At 23.6% G+C, this 27,950-nt stretch overlaps 6 protein-coding genes across 6 annotated transcripts; 3 read left to right on the forward strand and 3 right to left on the reverse strand.

Annotated features, from left to right (window-relative positions):
• Positions 1-2,635: 2,635 nt before the first annotated feature.
• MKS88_004620 (uncharacterized protein) lies at positions 2,636-6,210 on the forward strand (the record flags this gene model as incomplete). Its single annotated transcript, XM_067217811.1, has 3 exons — positions 2,636-5,632; positions 5,780-5,982; positions 6,120-6,210. The coding sequence occupies 3 exons, from the start codon at positions 2,636-2,638 to the stop codon at positions 6,208-6,210; spliced, it is 3,291 nt and encodes a 1,096-aa protein (XP_067072202.1).
• A 2,370-nt stretch (positions 6,211-8,580) lies between these two features.
• On the forward strand, positions 8,581-10,561 carry MKS88_004621 (uncharacterized protein; the record flags this gene model as incomplete). The annotated part of the gene is made up of 3 exons (XM_067217812.1): positions 8,581-8,740; positions 9,259-9,614; positions 10,022-10,561. The coding sequence occupies 3 exons, from the start codon at positions 8,581-8,583 to the stop codon at positions 10,559-10,561; spliced, it is 1,056 nt and encodes a 351-aa protein (XP_067072203.1).
• Positions 10,562-12,198: 1,637 nt separating this feature from the next.
• MKS88_004622 (RNA-binding protein) lies at positions 12,199-15,746 on the reverse strand (the record flags this gene model as incomplete). The annotated part of the gene is made up of 4 exons (XM_067217813.1): positions 12,199-14,187; positions 14,448-14,516; positions 14,709-14,926; positions 15,458-15,746. The coding sequence occupies 4 exons, from the start codon at positions 15,744-15,746 to the stop codon at positions 12,199-12,201; spliced, it is 2,565 nt and encodes an 854-aa protein (XP_067072204.1).
• Positions 15,747-19,295: 3,549 nt separating this feature from the next.
• On the reverse strand, positions 19,296-19,745 carry MKS88_004623 (uncharacterized protein; the record flags this gene model as incomplete). The annotated part of the gene is made up of 1 exon (XM_067217815.1): positions 19,296-19,745. One exon carries the CDS (start codon positions 19,743-19,745, stop codon positions 19,296-19,298), a length of 450 nt encoding a protein of 149 aa, XP_067072205.1.
• Positions 19,746-21,742: 1,997 nt separating this feature from the next.
• Positions 21,743-24,178, forward strand: MKS88_004624 (protein serine/threonine kinase-1; the record flags this gene model as incomplete). Its single annotated transcript, XM_067217816.1, has 1 exon — positions 21,743-24,178. The coding sequence occupies one exon, from the start codon at positions 21,743-21,745 to the stop codon at positions 24,176-24,178; it is 2,436 nt and encodes an 811-aa protein (XP_067072206.1).
• A 1,632-nt stretch (positions 24,179-25,810) lies between these two features.
• On the reverse strand, positions 25,811-27,919 carry MKS88_004625 (ribosomal protein S29; the record flags this gene model as incomplete). Its single annotated transcript, XM_067217817.1, has 2 exons — positions 25,811-27,648; positions 27,835-27,919. The coding sequence occupies 2 exons, from the start codon at positions 27,917-27,919 to the stop codon at positions 25,811-25,813; spliced, it is 1,923 nt and encodes a 640-aa protein (XP_067072207.1).
• Positions 27,920-27,950: the final 31 nt, after the last annotated feature.

Raw genomic sequence — 27,950 nt, forward strand, 5'->3', positions numbered from 1 at the left:
AAGAAAAAGAAAAAATGAGAATACGTAAGAATAAAATTTAAGCCTGTACAAACATAAAAGGAAGGACGATGGGGCTACGCTTAAGTAATTGGCGTATGTTGAAAATGCATATATAATTATAAATATATATACATTAATATATTATATATATATTTTACACAACAAAATTACGTTTGTGCTTATATTTAATCATCAATATTGGATGACTTATCATTTCACTTTTTTAAAATAGCACAAATTGGGCAACTGTTATATTAATATACTTTGCATTAGGTACCAATAATATGTACGTGTTTTTTTTTTTTTTTTTTAATCCCCTTATTTCAAGACCGTTCCTATTATGACAGCATTCCATAGTATGCAGTGTGTGTACTCATACGTAACCTACATATATATGTATGTATATAAGTAATATACATTTTATATATATACGTAGAAAAAGTAAGGAATACATTATTTTTTAGAGGTAATTTTCGTGTATGCAAAATAATATGAAATCTGAAACTACCTTTCATTTTTAATAATGGAAATGCTTATCTTTTAATTGTTTGATCAGATATGCAATTCGTATTTATACAAACAAAATAAGTTACCTCTGTTTTTGTTTTTTCTTCATGTTAATGTGTAGTATATATAGTTATTTCTTCCAATAAAGTAAAATGTTCTATTACACATTTTTATTGGGTATTTATAAAATATGGGAAATGAGAATGGAAAAATGTTTTAACAAAATATTAAAATAGTTTTTTTAGTAAGTTAATTTTAATAAGTTCATATTTTAACTTTTGAGATTATAGTTTTTTTTTTTTTTTTTTCTCTTTGTAAAATTGCATTTTATTTATTTTTTATATATAGTATTATAAGGTTATTTAGCAAAAATAAAAAGGAAAAAAAAAAGAAATAGAAAAATGAAAAAGCTATAAAACATATATTACAAATGAGTAAGAACAAAATTGCAAGTTCCTTTTAATGCAGAAACTGTTATTTTTCCATTTTACTTTCAATGTGAAAATGTTTATTTTTTTTAAATTACATAAAAAGGAAAAACGAACTAATACAATTAAAATAAAATAACGGTAGTAGTAGTAGTAGTAGTAGTAGTAGTAGTTGTAGTAGTAGTAGTATTAGCATGTGCGTTACTTATATGAAAATTATGCGTGCCTTTTTCATCTTTATTAAATAAAGAATATAAAATATTATGAAATATCTGAAAATATTTTCTTGTTATATAGGCTTAATTTTATGTACACACAGTTACAGTACAATATGCACGGCAACTCATTTGTATATAAAGCAAAAGAGTAAAAAAAAAAAAAAATATATATGTATATATATACATATATCTTATATATATGTATGTTAATACGAATTCTAACTCTAGGTGTCTTACTAGGCTTTTTATTGTTATTCGTAATACTAAGTAGAGATACAAAAAAAAAAAAAAAAAAAAGTTAAACATTGAATAAATGACTGCTTATTAAAGAATAACAGTATTACATACGTGTAACACAAAATAGAATGTCCCTATTTTGCATTTTTCGTATAATAAATGGTAAGGACATAATTGGGGGTAATCAGCTTTCCTTTTTTTTTCCCCATGCAATTTCCTTTCTCTACTTTCTGAATAATATTTTAATTCTTTAAACAAAACATTCCAAATTTGCACATGCAACAGGTGCTTGCTTAATTTAGTTGTAGCAATATATTTTCTTATTATTATTGGTGCGAATAATTTTTTTTCTTCTTTATTTCCCTTTTACTGAAATTATAAGTTCTTCAAACATGATTGCATGCTAAGGTGAAAATTATCGTATGATTAAATAATATTAAAAGTGTAAAAAAAAAAAAAAAAAAAAAAAAGGATCTATTCACATACACGTTCAAACGCAATTGTAAAGGAAATTAAATCTGTTCATCTAATAATAAGGGGGGACTACATGTTGCATGTGCATATAAATGTCTGTAAGTTTGTATCTATGCATTTACATTAGAGCAGGAAAAAAAAAAAAAAATTGCAACCATGCTGTTTAAGGAATATAATAAGTAAATATGGGCTATGCTAAAGAGCACGAAATTACTCATATCAAGTAAACATTTTAAAAGACGCATAACTAGGGTGTAGTTATATAAGAACATGTATTGCAAAAAAAATATTTTAATTTTTTTTTAAAGAGAATACTGTAAAATTATTTCTGAACATGTAACTGTGACTACTTATTTTTGAGATATAATAAAATTGTTCTTTTTTTTTTTGTCCCCATCTCTATAATATATGTAATTTAAAAATGTGTTAAAATAATCATCCTTAAAATTGCTAAGAAATTTCCTTTAGTTTGTTATAGTTTTGCAGAAGAAATAGGAAATTTTTTTTTATTGTAGCTTTTGTGTGTTTTTGTTTTTGTTTTTGTTTTTGCTTTTGTTTTCGTTTTCGTTTTCGATTTTGCTTTATTTTATTATATTATTTATTTTTTTTTTTTTTGTTCTGTTCTGACATCCTATATTTTATATATTATATTTTCTGTTTTGTATTTTGTATTTTTTGTTCAGTATTTTGTGTTTGCTCGGTGTGCAGTACTTTTAGGCCTCTATTTCTCAAATTTGGAGAGCACGAAGCAAAACAGCTAATAAAGTAGACATGGAGGGATACCCTTACAACTATAACAGCACGAATGAGAAGAAGAGGAGTACTATGTTTAGTGAAAATGAACGATGTGAGAATTGTAACGGTAGCAGGAATCCTTGCAATGGTTCTGATATGAATGTCGTTACAGGAGAAGAGGAAAATATATCGAAAAAAAAAAACAATATGTATATGTTAAATAATGGTCATTACTGTGAAAGAAAGGAAGAAGATGAATGTAATGAGTCAGGAAGCAATAGCTTTAGGAAGAGAAAAAAGAAAAGTAGGAAAAATATTTTACGTGTTATATGCAAAAAATATGTGAAATTAACAATGGATAAACCATGGTGCATTATTCTGAGTATGATTATCGGCTCTTTAATATTCATGATAATAAGTATTTCTTTCTGTAATAGTTTGTTTGCAGATGTTAATAATAGTGCATTTGTATTGTTTAAATCCTTTTTGAACAAGATAAAAGGAGTAGAATATTTCAAAATAAACGTAATAAAAACAAGCGATACATTAGTTCAGTCGAATAATGAAATTGGGAAAAATGTTGACCATTTTTTCAAGTTTTATAAAAAGGAAAAGACAGCAACATTACTGTTTTATTTAGATGATAAAGAAGAATGTGAAAATATATTAAATTATAGTTCATTGAAAGATATTTTTTTTTTACTTGAATACTTTAAACAAATAAATCATGAGAATAACATTGAGGATAAAAACGGGCATAAAATTGAGGATAAAAATGAGAATAAAAAAACATGGAAAAATATGTGCAAAAAATTTGACATTCCATTTAATGGTACGAAATGTTTTGTATTAGGTCTTTACACAGTTGCTGAATTACAAAATGGACAGTATGACTTGGTGAATAACTGGAATGATTATTTTAATAATTTGTTAAGGGAAAATGACAAATCGGTAAAAACCTTTTTTAGTAGGGAAATTATTTTATTACCTACCTTTTTATATTACCCTCATAATACCTTTAAAAAATCACGTAACAAATTAGAGGATGTATTATCAGATATATCAGAAAGTGTTAAAGCTTATTTATTTGTTTATAATTTTGATGAAAATGCTGATGATGTACTACTTAATGAATGGTATAGAACATTAAATAGATATGTAGAATTAATAAATGAAAAAAAGATTACACATTTAGTTATTAACAACCCAGATGGTACTAATTTTACACATCAGTTGAATAAGAAAAGAAATTGGCATATTTCTGTTATGAACGAGAAGATATTAGAAGAAAACGAAACTGAGTCATTTATTGTGGGAATAAAAACGAATTATATATTTGTAATTCTTTCTTTTTTATTTATAATTTTTTATATTAATTATTACATATCATCGAGTACACTGAAATTTAAGGGAAAGATAGTTCTACTTCTTTCGATGTATATATTAACGCTGTTTTCATTCTGCTCAAGTTTTTTTTTTAGTTTACTATTTCAAATAAGCGTACTAAGATTTTATCTAATAAATTACTATGTCCTCTTTTTCCTGAGTTTTCTATACCTATGTGTTACTGTTTTTTACTATAACAAATGCGTAGCGGCATGCTCGAAGAAAATGGCTCAAAAGTTAGAAAAAAAAAAAGCATACCGTAGTAGTGGCAGTAATAGCAGTAGTAATGGAAGTAATAGCAGTAGTAATGGAAATAATAGCAGTTGTAATGGAAGTAATAGCAGTTGTAATGGAAGTAATAGCAGTAGTAATGGAAGTAATAGCAGTAGTAACAGTGGCAGCAATAACTGCAGTGATCATAGTAGGAACGACTTGGCAGATATGAGCAAAGAGCACATTCATGCGACGTACAAATCCTTATATTTCGTTGGGAAAATTTCGATGGTACTTATAGCTATATATCTCGTTGGTTTTACATGCAGTTACACAATTGTTAAGAAGTTCTGTATATGTTCTATATTTGCAATTATTTCGTTGTTCCTTTTTTACGCATCCTTTTTTAACAATATATTTTCCTTACTATTATACAAGAATAAAAAGACAATTTTTCGTTTAAGCAATGAATCTCATGAGCATATAATTGAACTGTCAAAAGGGGAAAAAAATGTAGATATTGGAGCAGCGCAAATAAAAGTGCAAAACAATCATAATAGAAACAATAACAAGTGTAATACATTCTGCAATGGAATACTCGTAACAGGAGAGATGTGTGATATTAATATGAATAAAGAGAAAGGATGTATAAATGTAAATGAATGTTCTGATGAGAAGCGGGTATACAAGGATCAGACAAATGACTTTAATTGTTGTAATTGCAAAAGTGAAACAGAACAAAAGGCAGAAAAATTAAGAAAAAAAGAATCCAAAAATGCTAAATCGTATAAAAAGGGTTTTACATTCCTTGTTTTGCTTTTCCTTTTATTATTTTTAGCTTTGTTCTTATGTATTTTTATTACTAATAAAACAAAATATGATATTTACACATATATGAGCAAATATTCAAAGTTAAGGACTTTTGTAGAAAATTTTGAAAAGAAAGCAGGGTATGTAGTAGAACCTGCCTACTTGGTGTTACCTTCTTCATATGAATATGACTATGAAAAAGAAGAAAATATGGATAATATTATAAAGTTAATAGAATTTTTGAAAAAGGAAGGGTATATTAATGATCCCATTATGTCATGGGTTCATGCATTTAAGTTAATTAAAAATGATTGTATAAATACATTTCCATTCGATAATATATATGATCTAGAAGAGCATATGAATGATTGTAACAATTTCATTCCACAATATGAACACAAACTACTCCATTTGGAAAAATTAAAAGAAATCTTTTGTATTAGTGAAGGAGTAATATGCCATAACTTTTATGATATTATTTATGAATGGTTAACTATGAAAGAAGATGGAGTTTACAATAGTAATATTTTTACAATTAAAACAGATTATCATAATAATATTAATACGATTCTACCCCAAATCCACACGATAACACCCCATTTATTCTATGAAAATTACGTAAAGGTACGCTCAAAAAAAAAGGGGGATAAATATACGCAGAAATGCGGAAATAGACAGCCATTTTGTTCCTCTCTCATGTTGCATATATCATAATGTACTAATACGCTACCATTTTTTTTTTTTATTCCTTTTTCCCTTTTTAATGCTCAGATGGACGAGAAACATAATATAACCAGCAGTAGAATAGGATTCATGCTACATAATTATACAAGCAATTATGACAAGAATGTAGAAAATTTCACAAAAATAAAAAATATCATTAAAAAAAGTGGTATCAAGAATGCCTATTTTTATTCAGAAACATATGTTCTATTTAACCAAGCCATGGAATTTCAACATGAATATAAATTTATGTTAATTCTTTATTTTTTCATATATTTAATTGCTTTATATATATTTAGCATTAATGCAATAGTAATGATATTTCAGTTCTGGTTATACAATAACTTAAGTGTAGTATATTTCATGCATTTTTTCTCTGTTAATACAGATGCAATAACAATTATTCTTATGAAAATAGGTGCAATAATATCTCTTTCTCACTATTTGTTTTCTACTCTATATTTCAAAGCAGTCCTTGATAAAAAAATGAACTTGACCAGAAGTGTGAAGGAATCACTGCCCTATTTCTTATTTTTGGTATTATGTACGTTCAAAATGGGATATCAATAGAAAACGGGAAAAAAAAAAAGAAGAGGATAAAAAAGAAATGAAATGGGAAAAAGAGAAGAACGAAAAGAAAAACAAAATAAAAAAAAAAAAAAGAAAGAAAAGGAAGAACAAATAAAAAAAGAAAAGGATAAGAACGAAAAAAAAAAAAGAAAAAAAAAAAAAAAAAACAGGAAAAGCCTTAATAAATATAAGCAAATTATAAAATTAGCCTAACAAACGGGAGTGTTCAATTTTAATCAGAAAAATAGAGAACTTTTTTTCCATATATTCATATATATAAAATTATGCTTTTTCATTTTCATTCTATGTTGTGTAGTTGTACCTTATATTTATTTTGATTTTTTTAATTATTAAGAATTTTTTTTATATATCTCACAATTTTATTAATTTTTTACTTTTTTTATTCACATATTTTTCTTTACAGACTTGATTACTTTCAGCATGAGAGATTATATTTCCAACGTTTTAAGAATACTACTTTTCAGTCATATAATTTGGTTTCTTTTATACTACTTTACAATTTTGTGTATACACAAAATTAATTTAAGCAGATCAGCATGAAACATAGTGTATGGTATATGGTGTGTTAACTTTTGACGGATTATACTTTTTTTAAAAAAAAAAAAAAATCTTTATATGCTTCTTGTAAGAAATATGAAGTAAAGATAAAAAAAATGAAAAGTAAAAAACACGAATTTACACAAAAAGGTGGAATAATACGTACCGTAAAATATGAGTTTAAATAAAATGAAGTAAAATAAAACTAAATTATATTAAATAAAACTAAATTATATTAAATAAAACTAAATTAGATTAAATAAAACCAAATTATATAAAATAAATCCAAATCAGATGAAATAAAACCAAATCAGATGAAATAAAACCAAATCAGATGAAATAAAACCAAATCAGATAAAATAAAACCAAATCAGATAAAATAAAACCAAATCAGATAAAATAAAACCAAATCAGATAAAATAAAACCAAATCAGATGAAATAAAACCATATCAGATGAAATAAAACCAAATCAGACGAAATAAAACCAAATCAGATGAAATAAAACCAAATTAGATTAAATAAATCCAAATTAGATTAAATGAAACCAAATTATATAAAATAAATCCAAATTAGATGAAATAAAACAGAAACTACAAAATTATCAAAACAAAGTATACTTATTGACCATACGTTTAAGCGTTTATTTGTAGGAGTATTATATGAATACATGTAAATACTGAAGCTTCTGTTTATCATCTGTAAGTATATTCCCCCAAATCTTCTTTATCACAAAAGAAAAAATGATTTTTCACTTACATTTATTGAACATAAAAACTTAATACAATTGTTAACTTTTCATTAAAATAGTGTTAGAAATGTTTGCATAAACTGTTGGTAAATTAATTAAAGAAGCCTAAAGAATTTTTTTTAAAAAAAAAAAAATTTGAAAAAAACGTATTAAAAAATATATACTTAATATACTATTGCACACATCTGAGTAATAATAAGGTAATATGATCTCCCGCCCTTTTTTTTTTTTTTTTGATCTTAAACTTGTTTTAAATTTATATTTTTTTTAGTTTATAACGAGATAAGAATGTGTTTTCATACCATTTATAGCAAAATATCCATTTTTTTTTTTTTTTAATCAATAGATAGTCAAAAAAATATATATATATATGCATATATATGGGTTGTAGGTTATTATATATGTAAAAATAATATATTATATGAAACAAATAAAAAAAGTTCCTGGGCATATGAAATGATCAAAAAAAAAAGAAAAAAAAAATACATACATTATAAATTTAATATATATTTAGCGTATAATATAATATTATATATACATAATATGTCATTATATATTTTATACATGAGTATATTAATTTATTTTTTTTTTTGAATGTACAAATTAACAATAGTGAATTAAAAAAATAAAAAACAAAATTAATTATAAAATTTATAGTTCATTATAATATATTTTTTACTGCTTATAAAATTTTTTTTTTTTTTTTTTACCGTGTATTTTTAATAGTTGAATAAAAAAAGGTTTTTACTTTTTTTTTTTATTTGAACCAGAAAAATAGAATAACATAATAAAACCAAAACAAGTCAAAAAAATTAAGGTTTATAAAAAAAGTAAAAAACATTATTTACATCCTCATCTGCAGTGACTGTTTTTTAATTTGTATATATATATATATATGTATATATATATTTATTACTTATGTTATATGCATGTGTATACCTTTTTCTTACGAAAAAAAAAGTTGCATAAGGTATGGCGACGAAGATTCGATATAACGTTCATACAACGAACAAATACTCAGTTTTTGATAGTGATAATTCGGAGGAAGAAAGCGGGAAGGCAAAACTAAAAGAATCGGCGAAAAATGAAATAAATGATACATACGGAGGACGGATTAATAATAATAGCCACGGTAAAATAAAGAAGCTGTTTTCAAACCCTTTCGCAATACATACATACATGCATACATATATATATATATATACATATATATATATACATATATATATATACATATACATGTGTAACACCTTTTTTTTTGTTGCCCCCCCTCCATTCTCCAAAATTATTGTTTAGATATATGATGTATATTTTTATGCTGATCTAATAAATATATTTGTTACACTGCCCTATATGATACCATGCATATAAATAAATAGTATTTACATATCACAATAAATTACCTAATACCTAGGAAAATTAATTTGCTTTTTTTTTTTTTTTTTTGCTAATACTACGTGTAAAATTGTTTTCAAGCGTATACTCATTTTCTTTGCACATATATAAATATATATATATATGTATCTATATATGTGCATCTATATATGTGTATGAGTGCACATGTACTTCAGTATATATATGCATATACACACATGGAAATCACATGACGGCACTTATATTAGTTCTTCATTTTTTTGCTAATATATATAGAGAAAAAAAGAGCAAGTGAAATTAAAGATAATAATTCCTCACCAGTAATTAAAGAATATAATAGCAAGAAACCACTTAATCCTTACAATGACAGATATAATAAATACCCAATTACTTCCATAAATGATTTAAATGAGAGTAGTTACAATAGAGGCTATTGTGACAATTTTCATGTAAGAGGTAATAATATAAGAAATAAATTTTCAAGAAAAAGAGGAGGTTATAGCAATGCTTCTGCTAACATTTTAGGAAATAATAATTTTTATAGAGGTTCAAGAAATTACGATTATAAAATGAATATGGACAGAAGGAACTACAATTCATCATATAATTATAATAAATTTGATTATGGAGTAGTAATTAATAAAAAAAAAAAAAAAATACATATATATATATGTATCATGCATCGTATATATATAAGTATATACTTTTTTTAAGGGAAAATATGGAATGCATATATTTGTATATGTGTAGATGTATACGGCCATATTATATTTACCTTCTCAAATTGTATTTATTAACTTTTGAATAAATAAAAACAAATGCCAATGTTCATTTGTTGCATGCTATATTTTTTTCATCGTATATCCTTATGTTTGAAATATTGTGTGTATTTCACCTCATTTTAATTTTTGTGCACCCATATATTTCCCCTTTTAAACACGTATATTAGCAATGTTTATAATGCTTATAATACCCAACCCTTTGTTACATATGTATATAATACATAAGGAAACAATTTTTTTGTTTTCCATTTTTATAGAAAATGTTCAATGATTATAACGACAGTAGTGGTAGGTACGACAGTATGAAAAGAGAAAATTACTTAGATTTAAAAAATAAGAATTACGAAGAAAACACGAACGTTTTGAGAAAACACGAATCAGTTACTATTGATTATGATATGTATAGAAGACAACAAGAGAAAAAATTAAATTCAAATAAAAGCATAGAAAGTGTTGATAAAAAGAAAAAAAAAAATGAGGTAAATAATGAAAAAAGTAATAAAACAACTGGTACTGTTACAAAACGTAATGATAATTTAGAAGAAGAAAATAAGTCAGAACATCCAAAAAGAAAAGCAATAAATGTTTATCAATATATTTTAGAGGAAGGAGGAAGAGTTGATAGAATTCCAGGATTTCGAAGAAGTTTTAGAAGTTTCAAAAAAACAGATGATGCTAATTGGCACAATAAATATGAAAATAAAACAAAAATGCAATTTGATGAAAAAATTTTTAAGAAGAGGGATCCCCCTAATATAAATGATACAAGAGCTTTTCCATCTTTAACCAGTAAATAATGCAAAATTAATAAGTAACTTTTCTTTTTGAACATGTATATATTTATAAATGTTTACATATTTATATGTGTATATATTTATATATGTATATATATTTATATATGTATATATATTTATATATGCGTATATATATTTATATATGTGTATATATTTATATATGTATATATATATTTATATATGTGTATATATATTTATATATGTGTATATATTTATATATGTTTATATATTTATATATGTGTATATATTTATATAAGTATATAATTATATATGTGTATATATTTATATAAGTATATAATTATATATGTGTATATCTTTATATAAGTATATAATTATATATGTGTATATCTTTATATAAGTATATAATTATATATGTATGTATATTATACATGTATGTGCATAAATTTTTGTCTAAGTGTGAAACAGTATTTTAAAAAAAAAAACAAATAAGATTTTTTTTTTTTAATTATTAAACTGGGATAAAGAAAATATAAATATTTTTTTGTACAAAAAAAAAAAAAAAAAATTAACTTTAAGTTAAAAATGTTTTAAAGGAAAGGGAAAAAAAAAGTAAAAAAAAAGGAGATATACTATATTTGGAGGAATGCGATCTACAACCTAGTAGTATAATACCAAGAGCTAACATTTATATATTTATTTGTGTACCTGTGTACGTACTTACGTATATATATTTGTTTATTTATACATGGACATATGGGCATTTTTCACTTTGGACGCTTCTTACCTTTATATGATCCAGTACATTTTGTTAAAAAAGATACTTACAAATTCTTAACATATTACAAAGTACAATTTTCCTAATTGATCAGCCTTTCCCATTAATAATAGCAAATCATACACATTTTATACACATTTCTTATATTCAGACGCACCAAATTGCTTTATGAACATACGTGTTTAAAAATAGAAAAAAAATGAATACATACATAAATTAATATATAAATAAACAGCATGGGGGGTTGCTTTTAATTTATTTATTTTTAAATAATTTGTTAATGTATAAAAAAAGAATAATAAACATGTGAATTTAGTTTTACATTTATATTTTTTTTTTTTTAAATGGGCATCCTTTTGTAGGTTGCATATTAAACTTAAGGGAATAAGTTTAATATAAAAATTAATAAATAAGGGGCATATGCACCATAAAAGGATGAATTAGAATAAAAATACATACATACATATATATATGTATATATCTGTAAAATTCTATATTTTAAAATTAAAAAAAAAGTATTAAAATACGCATTATGACAAATGCAAATGCATATCATTGTTAAGGATTATTTGAGTTCTCTTTTCACAGTTGCTAAGAACTAAATTGGTAATATATATGCATATGCATTTTATATATACATGTATGCACATTTTTCCAAGAAAATATTCTTAAATATTATTCATATATGTATCCTACTGTTGTCGTTTTCTTCCTCCATTTCTAATTTGTATACAACAAAACATAAGATTGACTGTTTTGCCTCTATAAGTATTAAAAAGGGAGTAAACAAACAAATTATAAAATGAAGCAAAAAGAAGAAAACATTGTAAAATGTAACAAATGTTGCAAATGTTTTAAAACAAAAAACAAAAAAAAAAAAAAGGATATTCCTTTCCTTTTAATTTTATTTTTTGACAAGATATGCGGCCAACGAACTAAATTGATTGAGCCAATTTGGTATTTCACTTTTGTTTTCCTCCTTTTCATTTCCTTCATTTGAATTTTTGAATGTATCATTTGTTTGATGTGCTGGAACAAGGATACTATTTTGAGAATTATTTTTTTGAATATTTTGGTTACCCAAAACACATGGAAAATCAGCTTTATTGTCAATATTGTTATTGTTATTATTACTGTTATTATTATTGTTATTATTATTATTATTATTATTATTATTATTATTATTCGTAGTAGTAGTAGCAGTAGCAGTAGCAGTAGTAGTTGAAGTAGTAGCCATGGTACTATTAATAGTCGTAGTAGCAGCATTGATATTACTGATATAATTAGAATTAATTGCGTTATTATTTCGAGTACTTTTCATCATATTACTATTTAAATTTAATGCACTGTTCTGAATATGAGAGTTTGCTACATTCATCATGTTATTTCCTTTTTCTTTTATCATCATATTGTTATACGAATTAATATTCTTATTATTTTCAAAATTATTTGCAGAATTCATAAAATTATTCTTATGTTTAAAATTAGAATTATTCATATTTTTATTCAAATTATTATTGTAATTTACATTTGTCTTATTATTTGAATTTAAATTGTTCATACTATTATTTGCATTTTGTGTCATCAAAGGAAATGAGTTTTTTTTATCTAAAATTTGAGGGTTATAACAAACAACTCCAATAAAAATATTATTTAAATTGTTATTATTAATATTCTTACTACAAAATTCATTAAATATTGGACTACCTGGAAATATAATATATATATGCCAATTATTATCTGTTGATGCTAAACCGACTCTATCTTTACTATTAAAATAATTTTTATATGATTCAAATATATTTTCATCTGCTTTATTTTCAATTTCAAAATAGTATGCAGCTTCCATTTTAGGTAAATTCTTCATTTTTTTCCTATGATTTATAACAATGTTTTTAATATTATTATTTAAAAATGCATTCACATTACCATTTAATGCATATCCTATTACTTTTAAATTTTCTTTATTTCTCATTTCTAGAATGCCCTTCCATATAACACTTTTCGTGTTACTACTATTATTATTATTACCACTATTCATATTATTACCACTATTCATATTATTACCACTATTCATATTATTACCACTATTCATATTATTACCACTATTCATATTATTACCACTATTCATATTATTACCACTATTCATATTATTACCACTATTTATATTAATACTATTATTCACATTACTACTATTATTCATATTATTACCATTATTCATAGTGCTTCCACTATCCATATTACTATTATTACATAATAAAAAATCATTATTTGTTACTGTACCACAGCTGTTTGGTATATTGGCGCTATTACGTATGGTTGTCATTTGTACGTTGTACATATCATTATTCATGTTTTGCAAATTCGGCTCCTTTATATTTACGTAGTTATTTAAATTAGATATAATATTTTGCTGTTCTTGCTGATTAAATGGAATAAAGGAGGAACCACTATTGATACTGTTAATATTGCTAACACTGTTAACACTGCTTATATTGTTAACACTACTAATACTGTTAATATTGCTAATACTACTTACACTGCTAACATTGTTCACATTACTAGTACTATTAACAGCATTAAAATTCTTAATATAGTCATTATTTAAGTTTAAACTTACAACTGGTCTATTAAAAACATGTTGCGCACACTGCCTTAGGTGGTCGCATAAATATAATTTTATTCTTGCGGGTTTATTCATCATGTCTTTAATTAATGTTTGTATAATTTGTTCTACTTCATTATTTTTATCATCACTGTTAAAATTATTTAAAAGTTGTCGATCACCATAATCTTTTAGTAATTTATTAAAATCAAAGTCATTATTTAGATTACTAGCATTTATAAAATTTGTATTCTCGTTTGTATTACCCATTCGAGGCCTCTTGTTCACCTGCTGTAGTAGGTAATGCAAAAAAAAAAAAAAAAAAATATATATATATATATATATATATATATATATATTTACATATGTCCAATCTTTATATATAAAATAAAAGACGTTACAAAAAATTTGAATTATAAAATTACATAAGCTAACTATAATAATACACAAGCAAAATTTCTCAAATTAAAAAATTCACTTCATAAAACGATTAAAAATATTAAATTATAAGAAGCATATTAACAAATATAACGTTATTTCAAATTTACCTCATAATCCCTAAAATTTTTTGTTTCTGTATCATGAAGATTGTTATTATCGTCCGTTAATGGGCCATCCTATCGTATGAAAAAAAATTTATATATATGTATATAAATACATACATATATACATATATACATATATACATACATACATACATACATATGTATATATATATGCACAAACATTCATGTTCCCACAATGAAGGCAATAAAATATAATAAAATCAAATGTTCAACCAAATATTTTTAAATATCTTGAGAACTTACATTCCTTGGAGGTCGCTTATTATTGTTGGTATGTCTGTTATTATAGAATTGATTGTTTCTATTTATTTTTCTATGGTATTTATTATTATTGCCATTTCCATTATTATTATTGTTATTATTACTATTATTATTATTGTTGTAATTTTTAAAATTGCTGTTCTCATCATCATCTAATTTGTTGTTATACCTTTTAAAATCTATTCTTAAAGCTCTCCCTTCTACATAAATTGAAAAATTTTTTAAATTTTACAATAATAATTACATTTCGAATTTAAACGAATTGCAACAAAATGAATCAATAAAAATATCGCATACATAAATGTATACATTTATGTGTATACTTACATACATAAATACACATAACACAATAATATTAGACAAAGTTGATCAGCCAAATGGTTCTGAATAATTCATAATTTATAAAAGAATGTAGTATATATGTGTTACTCTTATTTCAATGATGTAAAAAATGAAACTATTAACTTATGAAGAGATGGACAAATGAAATGATTAATAATAAAATGACTAATAATAAAATGACTAATAATAAAATGACTAATAATGAAATGACTAATAATGAAATGACTAATAATGAAATGACTAAGAATGATATGACTAATAATGAAATGACTAATAATGAAAGACAATTAATGAAAAACGAATAATGGCAGAAGGATAATGAAAAAATGAAACTCTAACTATTACGCGGTAACAAAACATATTTTATATAAACTCATTATTAATATTACTTAAAATTTTTCCATTCATTTGCTTTAGACACCTTTTAGCCTCCTCAGGAGCACTAAAAAGAACATGAGCATAAATTGCGTAAGGTCCAACATTTTTATTCACTTTAAGATTAATACTTTCTATAGTACCAAAAGGTTTAAATAAATCCAAGAGTTCATTTTCTTTTGTCTCTTTTGGTATGTTTTTTACGCATAAAATCCTTAACGCTTTATCATCATATCTATTCTCAAATTCTTTTTTACTAGTGTTGAAGTTACTAGTTTGATTTTGTATTTGTACATCAGTCATTTATTCAAAACTTTATAAAAAAAAAAAAACTATAAATATCATATAAAAGGTGTAAAAAAAACGAACCTTCCTTTATGCCCCTAAATTGTTATTTGTTATCTATCACTTACGATTATTATTATTTATATATTTTTTTTTGATTACAGTAATTTCAGAAAGAAATAGTTTATAAAAAAAAAAAAAAAAAAAAGACTGTTCTTTTGTTCTTATTGAATTAAAGAAGGTTAATTTTCTATAAAAAATTTTAACGTCCCACAAGGAAAGATATTATGTTGTAATGATGTGCATAACTGTTCAAGCAATTTTTTTCGGAATATTTTGTTGTTACTGCTTGTATTTATTAAAATAAAAACATATATATATATAAAATTAAATAAATAGGTAAAGCAAAAACGTTACATATATTAGATGTTTTGTTACAGTAACTTTGGTCGTCTTCAACAGAAATTATATTATACGCATATATAGATATATATAAATATATATTAATACACGCGCACACTTTTAAATGATAGAAACTACGGAAGTGTAACCGCCTTTCAGAATCATTTCATTCCTTTTTCTTTTAATGATTTCATAAAATTATAATTTTTATAACATGATAAATTACAAATATGTACTAAAGGCAAAAAATTATTCTTAAAATAAATATCCACTTCAAATATTAGAAATATATCTCATGCCATTTTTCATATATATACATATGTATATATTTTTATATATATATTTGTGTTTGAATATGTACTTTTATATACACAATGAATTGCTATAATTTTCTCGAAACTTGTGAAGATTATTTTTACCTTAAAAAAAAAAAATTTCTATTCAATGCATCTGTACTATTCATTCAATTCTATCAAATTTCCCTTTGTATTTTCTAAGCATTGTTAAGTACCGCTCTTTATAAATGTATTGTATATTCTTTTGCAAATAATGAAAAATAAATAAATAAATAAATAAATAAATATATATATATATATATATATATTTAAAAAAAAAAAATTCCCGTTATGTGACACTCAGGTTTTTCTTCTTTCATATGAACCTATTATGTGCTATAATCGGAGAAATAACGTTAAAATTAGTTTTATATAATTTACATATTTTTATAATCTACATAATTTTTTTTTTTCTAAACAGTTAAAAAATTAACATTCACAAAAAATAAAGGACTCAAAACAAAAGAAAATTATTTTTAAAAATTTAACTTTTCCATTATTTATTATTTCTTATTAATTTTCAACAATTTCTCACAATTTCGTTCATAAATAAAAAAAAAAATAATTTTATATTTAAATTATTTTCATTTTTAAAGTACAACTTTATATAAAAATGTATATATATATATTACTATATTATATTATTTTATATACGTCATATATTTTTTATATTTGTTAATATAATATTTTTTTTGTTTTCGTTTTTTTTAATATATTTATATATATATTATATATATATGTATATGATGTATAAACATTTTTTTTATACAATTATTTTTTAATCTTTATATTTTTTTCTTACGAGAAAATTTTTTTTTTTTAAGATATCATAAAATTGTATAAACACGAGCTAAATAAAAAAAATTAAATTAATTTAAAAAAAATAAAAATAACAAATAGCTTTTTTGTTTTTTTTTAAATTCCATTGATTCAAAAAATGTTATGGGTTTTTTTCTTTACATGCATGGAAACGCACTAAAAAAAAAATAAAACAAAAGAAATATTATATATTCACAATATAATTGATATACTAATGATATAAAAAAAATATATGAAAATATACATATATATTATATATAAATATTATACATTTTTTTTTTTGTTTAATCGCACAATTATTGGTACGATGCATCATATTAACTAAAAATTTTTAAATAATCTGGAATTGAATTTTTGTATATATATATATATATATATATATATATAGAATTACTACAAATTGAAAATTATCGTTTACGAATTTTTTTTCGTTGTTGGATATTTTCGTTTTTGAACTTCGTATTTTATATTTTGTTTTTATATAAATACTATTTCATTGTATATAAAAATATGTACACGTTATAGTTTTAAAGATATATTTGCAATAAAAAATGAATGGCTCAGATTTATTATACAACCTATATTAATGTAGCTATATATTACATATATATATATATATATATATATAATATATACATTTTCATTTCACACACATAATATCATATTTTTATGACTTGTTCATGTTAAATTGTCTAATATTAGAATAGTATTGTTAATTCTATCGAACAGTTTTTATGTACATACATATATATATATTTTTTTTTTTTTATAATTAAACTCTTATTGTATATACGATACCAAACGTTAACACATACACCCCATGTTTAAAAGTTATAATGTTTTAGCTGTAACATTTAATTATATTATTACATAAGATAATTTTATTTTATTTATATGTAATTATAAATGTAAATATGTTCATATGTAAACGTTCTAATTTAACTCACGAAGTTTTTAAAAAAGGAAAAGAAAATTTTTCTGTTATAAACCTTTTTAATCATTTGTTTTTGCAAAAATGTAAGCGAAATGTTATAAAATTCTGTATACAATCTGTTTTAGCCGTACAAGGAATTTAAAGAAAAAAATATGTTTGCAAAGTTGATATTATAATAAATGAACACGTGTTTTATTACATATTATTCGAACGTATCTACGAAAAGAAAAAAAAAAAAATAATTTTCTACATAAAACCAGAGACATATTTATTTACAGTGTAACATTTTAGAAGAGACAAGAATAGAATAATTTACTTTTAAAATGTCCATTTATTCAACTTTTTGAAAAAGTGTTTTATTATTTTAAAAAAAGAAGAAGCTAATGTTCTATATTCATGGAGTAAAATACGCAATCTTAATGTGAAAAAATTATTAAAAATGTTTAACGTATATTTTTTTTGTTCCAAATTATTGTTATTACTACAATTTGCACGCAAGTTCTTATAAATATAATTAACTTATATGTGTATGTACATATATATATATGTATTATGGATGCAAATTGTTTTTAAGATTTGAAGAAAACGTACATTAAAAGATTTTGTTGTATCAAATATTTCAACTTAACCTAATGAAAAATAAAAAATAAGAAAATTGCATACTGTTAATTTGTAAAAACGCAGAAGTACATTGCCTCTTAAAATTAATCGTTTTATTAAAATTTAACGAGAATAACAAAAAAAAAAAAAAAAAAAAAAAAGAAAATAAAGAAAATTTAGTATAAGGTTATACGAAAAAAGAACAAAAATTAACAGCAAAAAAGCTTATTTCACACAATTTGCATCAAAGAAATGGCTTTTGAAAAGTCTCAAACCATTCTATATACAATAAAAGAAAAAAAAAAAAAAAAAGTTTGTTAATTTTGGATAAATGCCAAATGCATAATTATTTAACTGTTCTGTTAAGGTATTCAAAATTTCTTAATTACACTTGCACATATTTGCAAGTAGAACGCATAAAGGTACAAATTAGATGTTCCTCTTTAAAACTAAGAACAAAACATTAGAAATCTTGATTTAATATTTTCTCTTTTTTAAATCCTTATTATACGAAACGCAAGAATCTATTATTCTTTTCGAAGCTTCTTTATTAATAGTAAGAGATCTTTTTTCTTCACTATTATTTTTAATTTTTTCTTTTATTTCTTTCATTAATGATTGGACATTTTTTAATTTAGTTTTGATGGGGTGATTATTTAGAAAGTCACCAGATATTTTTAAATAGCAATAAAATATAGAACAAATAGAATAAGCAAGAAATGAATTAAAATCAGCAAATTCAACAGGGTTTAACACTTTTTCCAAATCCTTTAGAGAATAATTTGTATTTAATATTCCAAAATCTTTTTCAAACTCCCTAATAGTAAGATATAGGCTTTCATAAATTTCTAGTTTATTATCATTTTTCACTTCTAAAATCACATTTTTCTTGCACCCTGTAGATTTATCATTTTTATTTAGGTCCATTCCACTTGTTTATAAAAAAGGAAAACTTAATATATATGCAGTTTTATGAGTTTAAAAATACATTAGTTATAACCAATCGAATGGTGAATATATAAACTATAAGTTATAAGTATTTTTCCCTACTTTCGAATGTCTTAATATAAAATGGAAAAATAATTCTTTTGTGTCATTTCTTCCAGATATACTTTTTGCTTATATATACGAGAGACACTAAAGTAAAAATTGTTAATTTTCAAATTTTTTATATGTAAAAAGATATATTTTTTTTAATAAACGTACTTCTTAACGTTTTAGTATTTAAAAATATTTTTAATTTTGGCTTTTCATTCGTACATTATCATTTAACTATTATTTTCGTAAATTTTACACCCGTAAAATAATTTTCATAAAATGCTGTGCTTCGTTTAATTATATGTAATTCACTACGTGTATTTCCTTAAAAAATTAATAATACTTACATATGTAAAGGCATGCTATTTTTTATTTTGCAAAATATCATTTTTTTATTAAAATTCATAGAGTTCTTTGGAGCTTTGTGTATTAATGTTATATATAATAAATATTTCCTTTACATAACAAAATTTAAAAAAGTTTATATAAAAATAAGTACATGTATACATATATATATATATATATATATATATAAATATTATATATAAAAATTAGTAACTCCAAAAATGTGATGTTTAATATTTACATAATACAAAAATATAAAACATTTTTGTAATATTTATTCAAATAACACGAAATTAAAATGTAGCATTATATATATATACATTTTACCAAATTTGATTTGCAGTTTATTACTTTTTTTTCTTTTTTCTTTTAAAAAAATATACTAGGAAAAAAGAAGTTTCATTATCATTTGTTATATAAATATGGGAAAAAAAAATTTTCTTCAATTAAATTTTATTAAAAATTTATTATACTCTGATTTTATAAAAGTATAAAAACAGGAATTTTCAATATTACCTCAAATTTTTTTTTTAAAACTATTTATATTTTTAAATTTTATTTCCATGCTCTTTTTATTATACAAAAATGTTTGCTACATAATTGACCTATTTGGAAAAACATTAAAGCATACCTTATGCTCGTATATCTTTATACCAGATAACTTTTATATGAAGTTAAAAACATACTTATATAAATAATAATTACATATATATATATATATTATATACATGCATATATAATAACATAATTTTTATTTTATAATACAGTGTTGATTCATTACAGTACATTCCTTAAGGAGCATATAATGAATTTGACAATTATGGTAACACAGTATAATTATTTAAAATAGCTGATAGTATCTTTCTACATTATTATTTTGCTTAACATTGTAAAAAAAGGAAATTGTATATTATTATTATCAAAAAAGGTTTAAATTTTGGAAATTATTATTTTTTTTTTTAAATTCCATGTTTCAAAAAAAGTGTGCTTTTTTAACTTCTTTATTTTTCGTAATAATGACCTTCAAAAAAAATTAAGCAAAATAAAAAATTTGAAATAAATTAGTAAATAATAAAACATGCGCGTAAACTTCAATTTTACGTTTTTTCTCATTTTTTTATAATGAATAAATAATTAAAATTAAAAATATATACTTCTTCGTTTAAAAAAATAGGAAACTTTATTGCATAATTACATATATATTTTATATACATGTGAATAATAGGTGGGTACAATATTTTGTACATAAAGCATGTAATGTATACATATATATATATATATATATATATTATATATATATATATATATATATATATATATATATATATATGAAACAGGTTATATACAACTTTTTTAATGAACAATATGTACATATATATATGTATGTATACGGAAAATATTGTACGTACATACATAAATTAGTACGTGCGTTACAAACAAAAAATGCCTTATTTTTGAATAACGGATGATTTTTCATGAACGCTGTACATGCATAAATCTTAGTAGAAATATTAATATAAAAGAAAAAGTAAAAGGTTAAAATGTTACAAGACAAGTACATTGATAATAATGAAAAATATAATAAATATAGAATATATAATTATTGTAGAAATTATATAAACGATATAAAAAATAAATACATGGGTTTCTCAAACACATATAAAAATAATAGCCCCAATAGGTATTATTATGAGTCCAGGAGAAATAATAACTATTACAGATATAATAATAATAATTATAATGCATACAATAATAATACCAATAATAATAGTAGTAACAATAATGGGTATAAATTATTAAGACATAAAAGATATAGAAGCTATAGAAGTTACAGAAGTTTAAGTAATTCGAAGCATAAAACGAGGTTTGTAAAAAAATATAAAAATTATGATGAGGAAGAAAATATAAGAGAATATAAAAATTGGAAAAAGCGTAGTTATTCTTCTATGAAAAGAATATATGATAAGAATCAGAGACATCATAATAAAGTATATATAGAATCAGGATATAATAATGAAGATCATAAAAATAAGTATGTAAAAAATTATAATTTGTCTAGAAAAAAAAATTATTATTCTTATAAGAAGAGAATATATAGTGGTAGAAGAAATTATGACACTCATTTTGGACAAGGGAATATTTTTTATAATAACGAATATTACTTGTTTAATGATGGAGCAACTTTAAAGAAAAAGAAAATATATCATGGTAGGAGTAGTTTCAGAAGTAAATTGCAAAGCCAGGAAATGTACGTAGACAGAATATATAACAAAAGAAGATATTTTAGTCGAAATAATAGATATACTGTTAACAATAATACAATAAGAAGTAGAGCAGAAACTAGTTATAAGGACAAGAATCGATTAGGTAAATCACAAATTCATAGAAATAGTATCACCACTCATGATGATGGTTCAAGAAAATCGGATGGGAATTATGAAAGGAAAGAATTTGAAGAAGATGAGGAAGAGGAAGGAGAACTGGAAGAATTAGAAGGAACAGAAAGAGAAAGAGGAGGAGCAGTAGTAGGTGGAGGAAACAACGAACGAGGATGTAGACACATTGGATATAAAGATAAAATAAACAGAAGTTCCGGTGTATCATTTAATAATAAATTTCATAGAAATAAAAAAAGGGGGCACTTCAGTAATAGGCGTAGTAGAGGTTACAGTGGCAATAGTAGTAGAAGAAGCAGCATACGCGGAAAAGGCTCAAGCATGTCTCTAAGGAGAGATAGTTATTATACCTATTCGCAAAGAAAAAGACAACATATAGATAAATATAGTGATTCTTATAAAAAAACGATATCAAGAGAATCATCTGATATATATTGTAGAAGAAAAAATGTGAATAAGAGGAATAGAACGAAAGTTTCCTATACAGAAGATATAAAGAAAAAAAAGAAAAAGAAAAAAGAAAATAATGACTCAGATGATGAAATTGTTCATTTTAGTTGGAAAAAAGGAATGATATTAAATGAATGTTATATTGTTATACGTAAAATGGGGGATGGAACTTTTGGAAGAGTTTTGCTCTGTCAACATTTAGATACGAAAAAATATTATGCAGTGAAAGTTATTAGAAATATAAAAAAATATACGAAATCTGCAAAAATAGAAGCAGACATTTTGAAAAAAATTCAAAATGATGATATTAAAAATAATAATATTGTAAAATATCATGGTAAGTTTATGTATTATGATCACATGTGTTTAATTTTTGAGCCTTTGGGTCCATCATTATATGAAATTATAACAAAAAATAATTACAATGGTTTTCATATAGAGGACATTAAACTGTATTGTATAGAAATTTTGAAGGCATTAAATTATCTTCGGAAATTATCTTTAACACATACGGATTTGAAGCCGGAAAATATTTTATTAGATGATCCTTATTTTGAAAAAACATTAACAACAGTCAGAAGAGTTACTGATGGAAGGAAAGTACAAATTTACAGAACTAAGTCGACAGGTATTAAATTAATTGACTTTGGCTGTGCAACTTTTAAAAGTGATTATCATGGTTCTATAATTAATACAAGACAATACAGAGCTCCTGAAGTTATTTTAAATTTAGGATGGGATGTATCTAGTGATATGTGGAGTTTTGGCTGTGTATTGGCTGAACTTTATACGGGTTCCTTATTATTTAGAACTCATGAACATTTAGAACATTTAGCTATGATGGAAAGTATTATTCATCCAATACCCAAAAAAATGCTATACGAAGCTGCAAAAACTAATGGATCAAAATATATAAATAAGGATCAATTAAGATTAGCTTGGCCAGAAAATGCATCCAGTATAAATTCTGTTAAGCATGTTAAGAGGTGTTTACCATTGTACAAAATTATTAAACATGATTTATTTTGTGATTTCTTATATAATATATTGCAAATTGATCCAGCTCTTAGATCTTCCCCTTCCGAATTATTAAAGCACAAATTTCTTGAACAAAATTATGAGTATTTTTAACTCGTCCAATGGAAAATTAGAATAACATTTTTATATCTTCAGAACGTGTGATCCGTAGGGTAGTTTGGAATTATGGACAGTATAGAATTATGCACAGTATGGAATTATGACAATATGGGGTAATTACAGATGCGCTGAATGAGCTACCATCATTTTAGCTGAATTTTATTTTATTCTTCTTTATTCCTATTTCATTTTAATTTGTGCGAAGTTGATTGCTCTAGTCATTTTAATTTGTTATTATTTTTTTAATTTATTATATGTTATTTGTGTTTTAATATACCTTTCCCCCGTCCTTTACCTTTTTTATGTACTCATTTTTGGAGTAAAATGTATTATTTAAAGTTAGTATGTATACATACGTGTAACTATGTATAAACATATTTGTACCACTTATACGCGTATATGTGTATAAACATTTGTACGACATATATGTAAATATGTACGTACATTTGTTTTACATACATGTAAATCTGTATATATATATATTTATATATATAACCCCCATAATTAGTAATGTCAATGCAGGATATTGTCAAATATTTCTTTACTTTTTTATATTGTAAGAGGATAAATTTAAACCAATAAGTACCCACATGTAGATATATAAACACCGTGCATTTCTTTTTTTTCCTTTTTTTTTTTTTTTTTTCATTTTTACTTCTACTGCATTACCGATTTTTTGTTGTAAACCTGTAAACAAGTTTTTTACTTTATACAACATTTTGTTATAAAACTTTTTTTATGAGTAAATTATAATGTACACCACTTTATATTGACAAATAAGGTTCTGTGTATGTTTTCAAAAAATCAAAAGTGTAATATACAGTATATTACATTACTAAGCAAATACAATATAATACATTGAAAAAATATTATTCAAATATGAAATATGCAAATATATATATGCAAAGAATACATTTGTAAAAATGTATTAAGCGAATGTACTATACAGAAAGTAACATAACAGGATACACACATACACAAAGAAAATATAAAAAAAAGGAAAAGTGGGAGATTTGCAAATGGAGCATGATAAAAAAAAAAAAAAAAAAAAAAAAAACCATTTTCTAAGGGCATTTTAAAAAAAAGTAATATACCTTATGTAGAAAGAAGGAAAAGCAAATAAATAAAAAAGAAGATATAATGTATTCTTTAAAAATTGTTTCCTTCCTTTTGAAATGCTCTATTATTCGATTCGTCCTTAAAAAGACGTTAAGACTTTAACCCGATCAGTACAAAGTTGTTAGGAGCTTTCTCGCTTGGAACCCATTTCCGCCTAATAAAAAGAGAAAGAGAATATATTTTTTTTAAATTATATATCATCGGGCATTGAAAATGTACACTTGGGGCATGGATATTTAAGTGGGACGTGGATATGTATGTTGGGTATTGATATGTATGTTGGGTATGGATATGTATGTTGGGTATGTATATGTATGTTGGGCATGGATATGTATGTTGGGCATGGATATGTACGTGGGGAATGGAAATATACGTGGGGCATAGTAATATATATGGGGATCATTTATAATATAATTATGGGCACATTTAAGCGGCAGATATATAGGCTCATGATGCCTATTTTTCAAAATCGAAAAAAGGCAGGGAAACGTAACAAGCAAGATAAAACTAACCTGTTAGCATGTAGAAATATTCCAATTTATTAATGTCAAAATTGTAAATAACATTTTGGTTAAACAAATGAGCAACGTAGTTTTTGAACTCTCTTAGAGTGTAATTACGAACAGTCTTGATTTCTTTTTTGTGTATTCCAAGGAGGTCAGGCCTAAAATTTCTTCGATTTTCCCTATCCCAACAAGTAGCTACAATTTTAACACATCTTTTATATTTGGAGGCATTCCACTGTAGTAATAATTTTGGTATAGTAAAGTAGTAGGTTGGTATATAGCCATTATATTTCGTATTTTCAAAATTAATAGATAAATATTCAGAAACACTTAGGGAGTAATTATACTGATCTGTTGCAATTAATAGAGGAAATTCAGTTTGCCTTTTTAGATGTTCAAATAATGCATATGTACACAGATTTGCATAAGAAGCATTGTTTATTCCAATATTTGCTAATTCTAACAAATTAGGAGGTATAGAAAATTTATCTAATATGTTTGGAATTTTTACATTGTCATAATAAAATTTATATAATTTTTGCTTAAACATATTTTTCTCTCTCTCACTTATGCTGTTATATGTCTCATCATTTTCTATTTCTGCATTAATTGTCTTTTTAATAATATCATCGTATATTCTTTTATTGTATAATAAATGTGTTCCATCTAAACAAGTAGTATTTAAAATATTTTTATTTATTTTAATTTCTTTTAAAAAATTTTCATTAACTTTTACAATATCTTCAAGGAATTGTCTGCTTAACTCTGGTTGGATATATAAATTAGTATTACTGCGAACAATATCATTTATATCAAATTTATACTTTTTCATATTAGGTATAAAAATGACAAACCAGTTGTTTAGCTTTGCCCACAAAACAACACTATTTAATATGCAGCTCTTTCCTGTACCTCTTTTTCCGTCTATTAAGATGCTCCTACTTCTGTATGAAGAAGAGATGTTTTCATTGTTCTCCCAGTTATGATCTTTATTCATCCTTAATTTGTTGTCTGTATGTGTAGTATAGGAAAAAGTGTTTGCCTTTACTCCCTCATTGATGGTAGCACTGTTCTCCATCATAGCGCTTATATCATAATACGGTGAGATGATATTTTTTTGTAAAAAATAATTATCTAAATCGTACGAATCTCTTTTCTTATTTGATTTAAAGTCTTGTGCGCAGTGTAATAATTCATTTATAATCTCATACGTTAATTTTCTGTATAATATTCCGACACCTTTCACATTCTGCAAGTTGTTCATTATAGTCTTTTTATCACGCGTATCGCTACTGCTATTACTACTACTTCTACTACTACTACTACTTCTACTATTACTACTACTACTGCTATTACTATTACTACTACTACTGATATTACTACCAGTACTACTACTATTACTGTTATTTTTTATTTCATTAATTAACATGTCCAAGTTGTCGGTATCCCCGTTATGCATTAATATATCCTTAGGGAGCTCTCCTGATAGCCCTTCGGGAAAAAATGTATCCAAATATTCTTTTTCAAAAAGAAAATATTTATCTATATTTTCAATACAAAAGTCAGATGATTTTATATTTTTTATTTTCTCATTTTCCACATTTATATATATATTTGAGTTAAAAAAGAAATCATTCATATGCCTTTTCTCCTTCTTTACTTGAATATTTAATAACTTGCTATATCTATCTTCATCATATGGGAATGCAACTAATTCTTTATTATATATGTTATGTATATCGTCTTCATTTTTTCTATTTCTTTCTATGTATGTTTTGTGAACCTTAGTATTGTTAATAATCGATGTAATTTTATATGTGTTAATTTTCCTAACAAACACTGACAGCGATTTCATATTAATTTGTGTGGAAAAGAACAAAAATTACAAAATAAAAATGAGGAAAAAGGATAGTTTCTCATCATAAATAATTGTGTAAGTGGTCAATTATAATAAAGAAAAGGTCAATGAAAAGAAACAAACACACTGATTTCTCCTTCTACTGAAAAAGTAAAAATTTATAGCACCAAAAGTGGAAGAAGAATTTGAGTTAGTGTTCGAGTTGGTGTTCGCGTTCACGTTCACATGCGCATCTTTGGAACATTTATTCATTCCTGCATACATATTAAAATGTTAAAAAAAA

The sequence above is a fragment of the Plasmodium brasilianum genome, chromosome 12 (assembly GCF_023973825.1).
Source record: "Plasmodium brasilianum strain Bolivian I chromosome 12, whole genome shotgun sequence".
NCBI classification, from domain to species: domain Eukaryota; phylum Apicomplexa; class Aconoidasida; order Haemosporida; family Plasmodiidae; genus Plasmodium; species Plasmodium brasilianum.